The sequence below is a fragment of the Ictidomys tridecemlineatus genome, chromosome 2 (genome assembly GCF_052094955.1).
Source record: "Ictidomys tridecemlineatus isolate mIctTri1 chromosome 2, mIctTri1.hap1, whole genome shotgun sequence".
Classification (NCBI taxonomy): Eukaryota; Metazoa; Chordata; class Mammalia; order Rodentia; family Sciuridae; genus Ictidomys; species Ictidomys tridecemlineatus.
The window spans coordinates 109047571-109060660 of record NC_135478.1 but is presented as its reverse complement, the minus strand read 5'-3'; the positions used below and the strand labels follow the sequence as shown (position 1 = coordinate 109060660).

The 13090-nt window shown below is 38.5% G+C and overlaps 1 pseudogene and 1 gene segment (V, D, J or C); both read left to right on the top strand.

The window, feature by feature from the left end:
- LOC144368375 (CCR4-NOT transcription complex subunit 7-like) overlaps positions 1-12574 on the top strand; it is a 43631-nt pseudogene extending 31057 nt beyond the window's left edge.
- Positions 4026-4580, top strand: LOC101975382 (immunoglobulin lambda variable 9-49-like). The segment is given in 2 exon segments: positions 4026-4106; positions 4228-4580. Coding segments are annotated over 2 exon segments (378 nt in total).
- Positions 12575-13090: the final 516 nt, after the last annotated feature.

Genomic DNA, 13090 nt, shown 5'->3' with positions numbered 1-13090 from the left:
AAGACATGAATTGGTGTGAATATACTTTGTATACAACCAGAGACATGAAAAATTTGTGCTCCATATGTCTAATATGAATTTTAATGCATTCTGTTGTCATATATAAAAAAATCAATAAAAATAAATAAATAAAACAAAATTGATTGATTAAAATTAAACTATTTAATATAGTTTAATTATATCATATTATAATTATACTATATATTATATAATTATATAACTATAATTATATTATATTATCATAATTATATTATATATTAGAATTATATTATATAATTATATAATTATGATGTATTATATAATAATATATAATTATATAATTATGATTATATAATATAAATACATTATAATTATGATTACATATTATATGATATAATACATTATAATATAATATAGTATAATTATATTATAATATGATTTTATTATATTATAATTAAACTATATTAAAATATACTTCAGGGTACACATCATTTTACATTTTATAGTAGGAATCCAACTATTGATTCTGAATAGGTGAAGAATCAAGTATGTGTACTTCTTCTAAATTATTTATCAATAAATGGATATTATTTTACATCATCTTCAATAAGTTGCTAACACTTTATATTGTCACTTACTTGTCTGTTTATACATCCTCAAGACAGGCAACTTGTGACAAGAAAAAAGGATAGACTACAAGAGAGCAATGTTGGGCACCTGCTTTTAGAGACAGGGAGGGGAAGAGGCTGAGGGAAAGCCATGGACAAAGTGGGAGGATGTTCATTGTCCATCTCCTGAAGGAAGGGAAAGGCTTTCAGCAGTCAGGAGTGAGCTCTAGCTGCCAAAGGTGAGCATGTTCAATTTGGATTCAGTCATGTGAGAACATTTTTCTGTTGCTCTCTTCACCCTGTTACCCCTCTAGAAATTAAACTCATTGAAAACAGGATTTTTTTTTTTCAGTTTTGTCACTGCTATATATATACAGAGCCCAGAACCCAGTATGGCAGAGAGTACAAATTCAACATGTGTTTGTAGAATGAGTATGCAAGTTCACCTGAGTAGATATCTAAGGAAGAGACAGATCTGAAGCAATAACCATGATTGCTGTGTCTTGTACATGATGGATTGGGGTTCTGTGTTGATTCAAGTGGAAATATTACATGGCTGGCGATACAGCTCAGTGACAGAGCACTTGTCTAGCATGGGAGACCCTAAGTTCTATCCTCCAGACCTCAGAAAAAGAAAGGAAGAAAGGAAAGGAAGGATGGAAGTGAGGAAGGAAGAAAGGAAGGAAGGGATGGAGGGAAGGAGGGAAGAAAAGTGAAGAGGGAGGGAGGGGACATGTTAAATAAGAAACATTACTTTAGGTTGTAGAGAATAGGAAAGAAACAAGGACTTGATCCCTGAGGGTTGGCTGGATCAAATGGGTGAATGTGGAGCCAGAGGGGAGGATGTGCTGTGGCTCCAGGTGCTCTGCAAAGAAACTACAGGAGCAGGTGGATGGCGGTAGAGTCCCCATAAGCAAATGCACTGCAGAGCAGGGTGAGTTATTTGAACATCTAAAGCATTTAAATTAAATAAGAGATAATGAGCTATTCATCAACAAGATATTATATTCAGAGCTGAAAAATCTACCATTTGAACCAAAAAACTCTAATATTTAACCCCTCAATCCACAATCCCACAAGGGATTTCAGTGGGAAAAGTCATGAAAAATTATTGAGACTAATTAGTGACAAACATTAGTTTGTCACTAATGTGAGATCAAGCAACTGTGTTCTTGTGAGCTCAGTGTCCACAGAACAGGCATTCTATACTGGGTCTAGTGGAGAAAGGAAGGAAATAAGAGATTTCTAGAGAAGATATGTTCCAATCTGGACTGGATTCTTATACAACATGCCATGGCAGCCGCAAACCATATATCCCATTCATTTTATACATAGTACTTCCTTTACTTTATCAAATATTGAAATGACTAAATTGGATAAATACCAAAGATCCAAACATGAATAAATTTATATGAGAATTGTTGGACTTATTAATTCACATTAGGTGAACACTTAAAAGGCGTGTGTATTTATAAATTGTAATGAACGTACAAGTTTTATAGAATCTTCCTTAAGAGCCCTAACATTTTTAATTGACATCTATGTATGTATATTCAAGACTATGTAAATTAAATGACAGTAATTTCAGAGAGTGTGTTGCAGTCTACAACTCAAACCATCCATGTGTGAATAGACTCAGTGACCTGCAGAGCTGCAAAAACAAGTTGGACTCTCAGATCCCTGGACTAAAAGAAGGTATGTGCTCTAGAAACACCAGAGGGCGCTGTAGAACTGTCCACACAACTGTTCAATTAGGACCATTAATCCCAAGGAGTATTTTTTAAGATTCAGTCAATGCTATTAAACCACAGGGAAGTGAGCAGCCAAAAAAAAAAAAAAAAGGAACCTACACTCTGTGTTATATTTGGTGCTAAAAACTCACAAAAACAGAATAACAAAATTTATGGCTTATGTTTAGAGGACATTACTAGAGGCTTTCTGATATACATTATAATAAAATCATACTATAAACTATATATCATTATAAATTACCCAATGAGCTATAAAGAATCATACATGTATAATGAAAATGCACAACAAACTCTAAACTTCAATTGCTTGTGCATTTTTTGGTGATGTCTTATTATTTTTTCAATAAGTGTGCATAAATTGTTAAAAGTTCCCGTGCCAAGTGCAATGTGGTTGGCAGATTATGGACCAAAAAGATGTTCACAGCCTAATCCCTGGAGTCTATGAATATGTTAGGATGTCTGATAAAGTAATAATAAGTTATACACAGAATTAATGTTACTACTTAGCTCACATTAAGATTAGGATATAATCCTATAATCTACCTGAAAACAATGGGATCATGAGCATCCTTAAAAGAAGAAAAGAAAATTAGAAGAACAAGTCAAAGTGGTGTATGTGAGAAGGTCTCCGTTCATTGTCTCTGATTTTGAAATGGAGGAGGTGGCCATCAGCCAAGGAATGTAAGTGACCCCTAGGAGAAAAAAGCAAGAAGATGGTTTCTCCCCTGATATCTCCAGAAAATAGCACAGCCTTGCCAACATGCTGAGGTAGTCCACTGAGATCCATGTCACCGTGAAATTCATTGACCTTTGCAAATATAAGATAAGTAATTTGTGTTGGTTCATTCTAATTTATAATCATTCGTAATTATAGATGTCCACCAATTTTCCCCTTAGCCAAATGGCCCAGATTTATGGGTAAATACAATCCATTTGATCGGAGTCATCTAAACTCTGGAACTTGGGGTGATGATGTGCCTTTGGGCTAATGTCTTACCAAGCTCAGCCAACTTCCACCCTGGAAAAATGGACATGATTATAGAATATGAACAAAAGATTAATTACATCCCTCTGAGTATGTTTTCCTCTATAACCCCAAGCAGTAAAAATGTCCAGCTCCACTCTTCTGTTTCATGGCACTTTTATATTTGCTTATTGAGTCCAGTTGAGTTTTCCTTAGAAACAATAGGCCCCTAAAGCATAAAGAGTCTGCATACAATAGTAATATTGATCTGGGCACAGTGCTTGACACACAAAAATCTCCATCAATATTTCTAGAATTCAAACGAAAAGGTAAAATTGGAGAGTCAGAAATTAAAGGAGAATAAACTTTCATATGTAATCCTCAGGGGACATCATGGAACACTTTCTTGGGGCCCATAAAATATGCTCACATATGGAGATGTCCCCAGAGGAACTCATATCTGAAGAGGGGTGAACAGAGGAGGTGAACCTTCTGTCACTAATGTTAGCTCAAGCAACTGTGTTCTTCTGGTATCCCCAGCACCTGCTTCTTCCCAGGTTCAGCCCATCAGGCAAATAAAAGTATCTTCATACTCCAGACTATGTCTTGCATCATTCCACGCCAGAAGTACAGACAGTGAGAGGCAGTGGGTGGAGGCACATTTGCATGAGCTGCTCCACCTTAAATTCAGTGGAGAGAGATAAGAAAGGCTGAGCACAGCACACAACAGCTTGGGAACTCAGAAAACAGGGTTCAACATGGTCGGGAAGCTTCTCCTTCTTATGATGCTTGCTCACTGCCCAGGTAGGGACAGACCTCTGTGTCCCATGGCAGACCCCTATACTGAGTCTATCCTCATGGGCTCAAATCCCCAAACACATGCAGCCTGGCTCTGACTTCCACTGTGATGTATCTGTGTTTACAGGGTCCCTCTCCCAACTTGTGCTGACTCAGCCACCCTCTGCATCTGCCCCCCTGGGACAAACAGTCAAACTCACCTGCACCCTGAGCAGTGGCTACAATAGTTACTGGGTGGCCTGGTACCAGCAAAGCCCAGGGAAGAGCCCCAGGTTTGTGATGCGAGTGGGCACTAGTGGCATCGTGGGATCCAAGGGGGATGGGATTCCTGATCGCTTCTCAGGCTCAGGCTCTGGCCTGGATCGATACCTGACCATCCAGAGCATCCAGGAAGAGGATGAGAATGTCTACTACTGTGGGACAGACTATGGCACAGTGACGCAGGCAGAGGGGAAGTAAGACAAAAACCATCAGGCTGATGGGCCCTGTTATATTTCACTTCCCAGTGTCCTGACTCACAGGACAGAAGAAGCCTCCTGACCTTGATTAAAATTTCTACCTTCCAAGATATTTTATAAATTTATTTCATATTAAATATCCCCTTATACAAATATGATCTCAGCAGTGTTTGAAATATCGAGTTTGTATTCAGATGTGTATTTGTTCCCATGAGTCTACTGGTGTAATTTTATTTTAGAGATTGTAAGTCTGTTTACAGATGTGTACATCATACGGTCCTTTTGTCACCATCTTCTTGTTACTTTCATCCACATTCAACAATTGTGACTATTCCACACAGTGATTGGATAGAATATTTCCCTTGAAATTCCAGATCTTAACCCTGACAAATGGGGTAGCATGTGCACAGAGGGTCCACCTGGGCTTCACCCACTTTACCACCTTCCACCACTTACATGTGAACATATCTCTCAGGGTATTTGTTCTTGTTAGACAGAGACAGAGGTAAAAACAGAAAGAACTGATGCAACACCCAGGAAGGGGATTCTGAAAGTGCTCTGTAACTGAGGCAGCTTTGGGAGTTGCCCCATTGCTATTCATACAGTCAGGTAAAATCACTCTGTGATGGGTTTATTTTGCTAACTACCTGGATCAAGGAAAGATCTCACAAGTTAATACTGACTTTGCATGAACATCTCAGGTCTGAAGATTCATAACAATTAGTTATAGAACAAAATGAAAGCTCTATTCTTTAGAAGATTACAATATTTTTATAAATAATGCAAATCATATCAAGTCGGTTAAAGAGACATAGAGGGACACTTCAGGGAGTTTATAAACTTGAAGCATCATTTTGCTGAAGATGCCTCACTCTGCTGATAGTATTTTTTTAAAGGATTACCCAGCACAGACGATCACTAAGCAAATGAGAATTCAGAGTAGTTGATGGGTGTTTATGCCTTAAACACATCAACATTATTCTGTTGAAGTAAACTCAATATCCAGCCCCCTCAAATCCATGAAGATGAGGAGATTCTTCCGACAGAATGCACTCAAATCTCCAAATGTGTAGTCATCTACTTGGTCTTTCTAATATGGTCATTCTCCTTTCTTAACCTATCTGGGGACAGAACATGAATTATCTCCTGAGTATAAAGTCAGCTGTGGTCCCTAAGGAAATTCCTAAGATGAGAAGGTTACCCACCAGGGGCCAGGATAAAAGCCAGACTTTTCCTTCCACAATGTTAACTCTTCATGCACATACCACACTCTCTCTCTCTCTCTCTCTCTCTCTCTCTCTCTCTCTCTCTCTCTCTCTCTCTCATTAAAGAACATTTGGCTACACATGACAGAACATGACTCTTGCTCTGAATTGCTGTCATGGTCCCAGGCCTGAGAAGTTCCATCAGAATGGAATGAAGATGGGAAAAATGGCAAGGAGAGGCCCCTTAGTGTTGCTTTTAGGGTAGAATTTTCTAACATCTGGCCTTCTTTGTCCCTATAAGAAGAGCCCAGGTATTAGAGAATATTTATATGTTAATTTGTGCCCAGACATAGAGTCATATGTTAAATTTAATGTTTTCATTATCTCTTAGTTTTACCCAAAAAAATCAGGACTTATAGAAATCCATAGGCAATAAAATTTTATCAGGATAATGGCAAAAATGTAAAGTTTTGAGCTGGAAAGTCAATTTTAGATCATGAACATTATTATCTGGTATAACCCAGGGAGGTTGAATGTGATGTTTAAACCACTTACCTGAAGAAGAAATAGCTTCTTACCAAAATTTTCAAGTTAAACTACCTTATGAAACAGTCCTTCAGGATCTCTAGTGAGACACTTCTCAAGAGTTGTTCATGATTAAAGTCAATGTTGTATTTAAATGCATTAGAATCTGTATTAATTGTTGATTCTGGATAAATGATTATAATCAAAGTGATACTCTTCTCATTCAAAGTTAGAATATTAAATAAAGAAAATGATGATAAAATATGCAATAATTACATCAAGATTTAATTTTTATAGCCAATCAAATATGAAAATAATGGGTGGAATTGTATCCTTATCCTCTGCTATAAATTTCTCTGTTTAAATTTTACTTATGGAAATATTGGCAAAAGTGGTTAAAATTTGGGGTTTCGAAATTGCCTTATATGCTATACCATGAAAGCAAATGTTTATCCAATTCATGGTGGTAAGGACTTTTCTAATAGATGATCTGGAGCCTAGTCATAAGTGAAGATAGTGGAGTAGGGCAGAAGGAGCAGAAGGACTCGGAAACAAAGAGACCCTACAGCCCAGAAATAAGAATCCTCTTTGCAAATAGAATCTACTTGTGGTTGTGTTCAGGGTATAGGAGGAGTTGAGATAGGATGGCTGGGAAGAGGCTCAAAGAGATTTTGAATATGAAAATATATATTTATTTTACCTTGATATAGAAAAGAATCTACAGGAGTTTATTTAGGCAGAAAAATGCTTTTATCATAACATGTATGTAAAATGTCCCACTGAATACTGTGTATAAAGAAGAAAAGAGAAAGAAGAAAAGAGGTGGAGAAAAATTACCAAGGAACTCTACATAAACTCAGGTGATCAGGACACTGGGAGGTACACAATGATGAGAGGTTATGGACAGTGGAAATGTTCAGTGCTAATGTCCTCTAGGAGGTAAAGGGCCCTCAGCAGTCAGAAGTGAGCTCTAGGTGCTCGGGATGAGCATGGTCAGGGTGATGTCAGCCACATGAGAATAATTCACTGTAACAAGCTGCTCATTGTATCTTATCCACTAGGAACTGCGTTCGTTCAGAACAGAAATTTTGTTTTGTTTTGACACTTCTGTATATACAGAGCCCAGACCACAGCCTGACAAAATGGAAAAACCACATGAGTGTCCAGATTGACCTCGTGAGTTAACCAGAAAAGGACAGCCAGAGAGAAACATAGGACTAAGGCAGAGATCATGATTGAGGTTGATCTCTAGACATTCAAATTTGAGGTTCTAAATTGATTCAAGAGGGCATGTCAAATGAGAAATTTGACGTTAGGTCTAAGGAAAAGGTGAGAACCATGGACTTGAGTGAGGATGTAGGATGGATTGGTTTTTGTGAAGACAGTACAGAAGCACATGATCGTTCTCAGGTCCTAAGTAAAGAAATCACAGGAGCAGGTGGATGGTGGTAAAAATTCCGAGCACAGAAGATGAACTTCATGAGCAAATGCACTGCAGAGCAGGGTGATTTTTATAAATATCTAGCAACATTTATATTAACTAGAGGTATCTAGATAATTATATTAATTATATTTATATTAATATAGAGCCAGTGAGGTATTCATTAACAAAATGTCATATCCAAAGGCCAAAATCCAACATTTGACTCCCCCAAAACTACAACATTCAAGAATCCCACAGATGATTCTGGTGGGAGAATTTGTACATAAAGAATGAAGGAATTTTGAGCTTGCTGTTAATAGAAGAGCTGTGTCTGTGCTGAATGAACTGCTTAAAGGAAGAAAATAATTGGCAGAAAGGGTATGCACTGGACTGGAATTCATTCTGTACAGTATGGCATGGGAAGAGCCCAGCAGGTATAATCTTTTCATTCCCTTATACTTCTTTCAGTTTGTTAATTATTGAAACTATTTTATTAGCTAAAATATAAATCAAAGAACATTTCAGGTTATATTATAGTAGTTGGAATCCAACTATTGATTCAGAATAGGTGAAGCAACAAGCATGTGTGCTTATTCTAAATTATATATCAATAAAAGGGTATCATTTTTACATCTCTGAGTTGCTTACACTTTCTGTTGTCACTTAATTATATATTTACACCTCCTAAAGGCAGGCACAACTTCTTAAAGTGGCAAAATACAGCATTTACACTCAATGAATTGGTAGAAAATTATATAGGACTTAATCCATATTTGTGTGCATAAGGGCAGTGACCTGGTGAACTGAAGAAACCAACTGAGCTCTCAAGTCTCTGGGCCAAAGGGAGCTTTATGTGTCTTGGGACCTGCAGGGGACACTGTGGAACTGCCCTCTGGTCCCTACACAGCTGCTTAGTGAGGACTATTTACCCAAAGGAGCCCTGGTCTCAGTGAAGCATGCTGTGCTCACAGACGTAAATTCTAGCAGAGCCTCTAAGTAAGGGCCTTGGCATTTTTTCAGCAGGTGCTTCCTCCCAGGGTTCCCCAAGAGGCATCCTCCTGAGTGTGAGCTAAGCTCTAGCACCAAGGCTCGAGGAGAGCTGGGGAAGTCATGATGGAAACATATTTGCATGAACAGCCCTTCCTCTCCAGAGGACAAAAAAGAAAAGGAGAACTGGAGCTCCCCAGCTCCACTTTGAGATTTAGGGGTCTGTGTCCATCATGGCCTGGACTCTTCTTCTCCTGCTTCTGCTATTTCACTGCTCAGATAGGGACATGCTTCACAGTCTTCAATCAGCTTCTCTGTTAGAGCTTCATCCCTCTACTTGAGGCTCCCAACAACATCAAGGTGGTCTCTGCCAGTATATATATCTTTTTTTTTACATGTTCTCTCTCCCAGCCTGTGCGGACTCAGCAGACCTCCCTCTCTGCAACTCCTGGAGCAATTGCCAGACTCACCTGCTCCCTGAGCAGTGGCTTCGGGGTTGATAACTATTTGATAAGCTGGTATCAGCAGAAACCTGAGAACCCACCCCGCTATCTTCTCAGTTACTACTTAGACTCAGTTAAGGACAAGGGATCTGAGGTCCCTAACTGCTTCTCTGGATCCAAAGATGCCTCAGCCAATGCAGGTATTTTGCTCATCTCTGACCTGCAGCCAGAGGATGAGGCTGGTTATTACTGTACTACACCTCATGGAAGTGAAAGCATTTCTCACATTGTTTTAAATAATGAGGAAATAATACAAAAAGCAATGGGTCCCCAGATATTTGTTCTTTGCCTTTTCAGGGTCAAGCTTCTGTGGAGGTGAATGTAGTGTAGACTCTTGTACAACAGGATATGTTCATGAAGAGGAGACAGAAACACATAGATAATACAATTGGACACACAATCAGACATCTCAGGGAGGCACAGATGAATAAGGAAATAGAGCCTAGGGGAATATTCCCATAGTTTCTGCAGTAAAGAAACAAGGATCCTATACAGTCAGCAATCAGAAATACAGATGAGTATATACATGTGCATACACAAAACAGTCTCATCAGCATCTTACATAAACTATGACCTTGTCTTACTGGTGTCACATTCAAACCTGATATAATGAGCTTACCTGGTCATACATTCTCTGCTCTCTGAACCAGCCCACATGTCCAGTTGACACAATGTTATGGATTTTCACAGATGCCATCCCTCAGACCCTCTCTGCCTATTTCTTTTCTGCTTTTTCTTCGATCAGGCCTCTCTCTGGCAGTGTCAAGTCCTTACCAATCTCCCCATTAGGTTTTAGAGACACATAAAATGTTTCTATTTCAGTTTCCATTCTCCAAGGTCCTTGTCTATAGAGGAGAGTCACCAGAACTCAGGCTAACATTGAAACCTTCACAATCTTATTCTTATGCTTATTACATCCTTGAATTTCTGTTCCCTCTATTGTTATCAGTCTCTTTAATATGACAATATAATTAAATAATTTTCTAAAAGTGATATCTCCATTGAATTATTGAGTAACTACATATATGTACAGGATGTTGATTTTCTTCTTTTTATTTATCCCTTTTTTCTTACTTTTCTTATTTTTTTATTTTTCTGTGTGCAATAAGGCCCTACACAAGGTGAGTCTGGAACTAATCAACAGAGGAAGGTGGCCATTCATCTAGGCCATTATTTTCCTTCAGTCCCAGAATTAAGACCACCTGGGACAGAGTCCCAACCACCACAATCATTTTTGCTGAGGTCTCTGAGGTCCATTTTTTAATGATCTTGCAAATAAAGGCAAAGGATCTCTCTTAATCCCCAAGACACATGGGACTTCAAGGCCACTGTAGGTTATGGTTGTGGAATTGGCGGGTAGGAATATAAGAGTTGTGTGTTGAACTTCTGTCCTGAGCTTCTAAGCCCTGCCTGAGGCCCCTGCACCTGTGAGTCTTCTGCCTATATCCACAACTGCACTTAGGATGAGGGCAGCCATCCCTCACTTCACAGGTTGTGTTCTCCAAGTAGAGTTTGTAGCACATGGCCGTCAGGGTATAAAGCTCTCCTCTATACTTACAATAAACCCTGCTCCAATGGAAGCAGGCTACAAAACACTGGGTCATCCTTAGCTGCAGGTTCCAGAAGCCTGGATGGTCTTACCAAGAATCATCACTGAGTCTGATTTGCAATGAGAGCCAGATCTCAGAATGTGCAGCATCATGAGAAGGACAGGGGCCACTGGGACTCATACTCTTCCTTAGAGGGTAGAAATGACTTACTGATGGAACAGAGCCATTTTCACTCATTATCTGTCTCCATTTTTGTCTATCAAACACTTACATATGGCTAGGCATGGTGGCTCTCACTTATAATCCCAGCAGCTCTGGAGGCTGAGGAGGATGAGAAGTTCAAAGCCAGCCTCAGGAAAAGCAAGGCACTAAGCAACTCAGTGAGACCCTGTCTCTAAATAAAATACAAAATAGGTCTGGGATATGGCTCAGTGGTTGTGTGCTCTGAGTTCAATCCCAGGTACCCAAACACAAACACACACACATACATATACACCCAAACACAGTTCCTTCCTTCTAGGTTTAGACTGTCCTGGACACTTCAGTTTCTGGCTTCTCTATTCTATCCAGGGCCACAGACCCATGACACCAAGATGCAGCCCTTTTTCTCATTACCTCCCCATGGCTCAGATGTGGCTTCTTTGACTAAAACTGTCAACATCCACTTGAACTTAGTGCAATATGTCATTCCTCTATCCATGGGTAGCACAAAGGACAGCTTCTCCATCCTGCAAGAGAGACAAGAAGGGGCTGCATCTAGGCTGACCCCAGAAATTAGTCTGATCTCCAAATGGCTCATTCCTTTCAGGCTGGTCAGTCCATATCCATTACCTTTCTGCTCAAATTTCCAGTGAGCTGTCTTCAGATTATTTTTTACTTTGATTTTTCCACTACAATGACATCTACTATCTGAGTTTTGAATTTCACGAGAAAGATGACTCTGAAATTTATAGAAAGGAGCCCCTAATGGGTTTTCCTGGGCAACCATCATTGATTTCCTGTGTACAGTTCTAGATCCATTATACCTGACTCTAAAACTTGAAGTTATTTTAGAAAAAGATAATATATTATATGTAACTGATAGTAGAAGGCAGGAGTTTTCCAATAATTTTCTATCTAGCTATCCCAAAGCTCTAATCAAGAAGCATAATTATGATGAAGTGCTAGGGTGCAGCATGGTGTGAGGTACAGCTCTGGCTTCCCTTTCCCAGTTGCTGGTTGCAGGATAATCTATGAGTCACCAGATGCAGTCACTAGGTGCTGCCTCTATGATGAGGAGGAGGAGGAATAGCATGAGTTCACAGAGGCAATTAAGGATAAAATCTTTTTTGAAACAAATGTTCAATGAAATGTAATATCTTGATGGTTGATATCCAGATTTCTTAGTACCCTCACTATGCCAGCAACAACTGTAGATCACAGTAAAAGAATTTGTGAAGTTTAGTTTCATAAGCTGGATGAAGAGATGAAAAAAATTATTTGAAAATATATTTATGTTGCCAAGGATACTGAGTTTCCAGACCTATTGAAGACTCCAAGAGAAATGCTGACTAACACTTCCAGCTATTGCAATGTATTATCTTGTTCAAAAGTGGATTACAGGAAGTTACTGAATAGTTAGAGTTCAAACAGGTAGTAGATAACATCAGACAGGATCCAATTTATTGCTTACAGGAATGGTCTTTTTCAAAATGATAGTAATGTGCTTTGAAGATCATATCAATGATGCCAAATTTTGTGGTCATTTGTATGGCATTGATTCTATTTCATCCTAGGCATAGAATGGCACAGGGAACGCATATGGAGAGGAAGTCAACAAGTAGTCATGACATCAAATAGTCCTTTTATTTGAACTATCTCTGGTTAAATCCCTTGAACAATAGACACATCATCGCCATTGTGGCCCATCTTATTCTTTGCCTTTCAGTACTAAGTATGATCATCCTTCCCTCAGACTTCAATAACAAAAGTATATCCAGATTAAATTTGACCTTAATATAATATATTTGCTAGTAAATATATGTGTCAGAAAGGGGAAATCTAAATCATATATTGAATACATTGATAATAATAATATTTAGACAATTGTAGCAACTTTGGCTTGGGTTTTTTTAAATTTTATTAAATTAACTAGCACTGACTAATTTATTTCCCTGTTTCATGCTTCTTCCTTCTATTCTGCAAGAGTTTGGGCTATTTGTGATTGTGAACCATCAATTTTGCAATTTAGAGAGTGATCCCAATCCTCTGTTTTATCAGAAATTGTGGTTTCTCTTGCTCTTAGCTAGAAAAATTGTCATCTGCCAAATTTATACAGTTTTTGTTTGTTTTTGACCTAA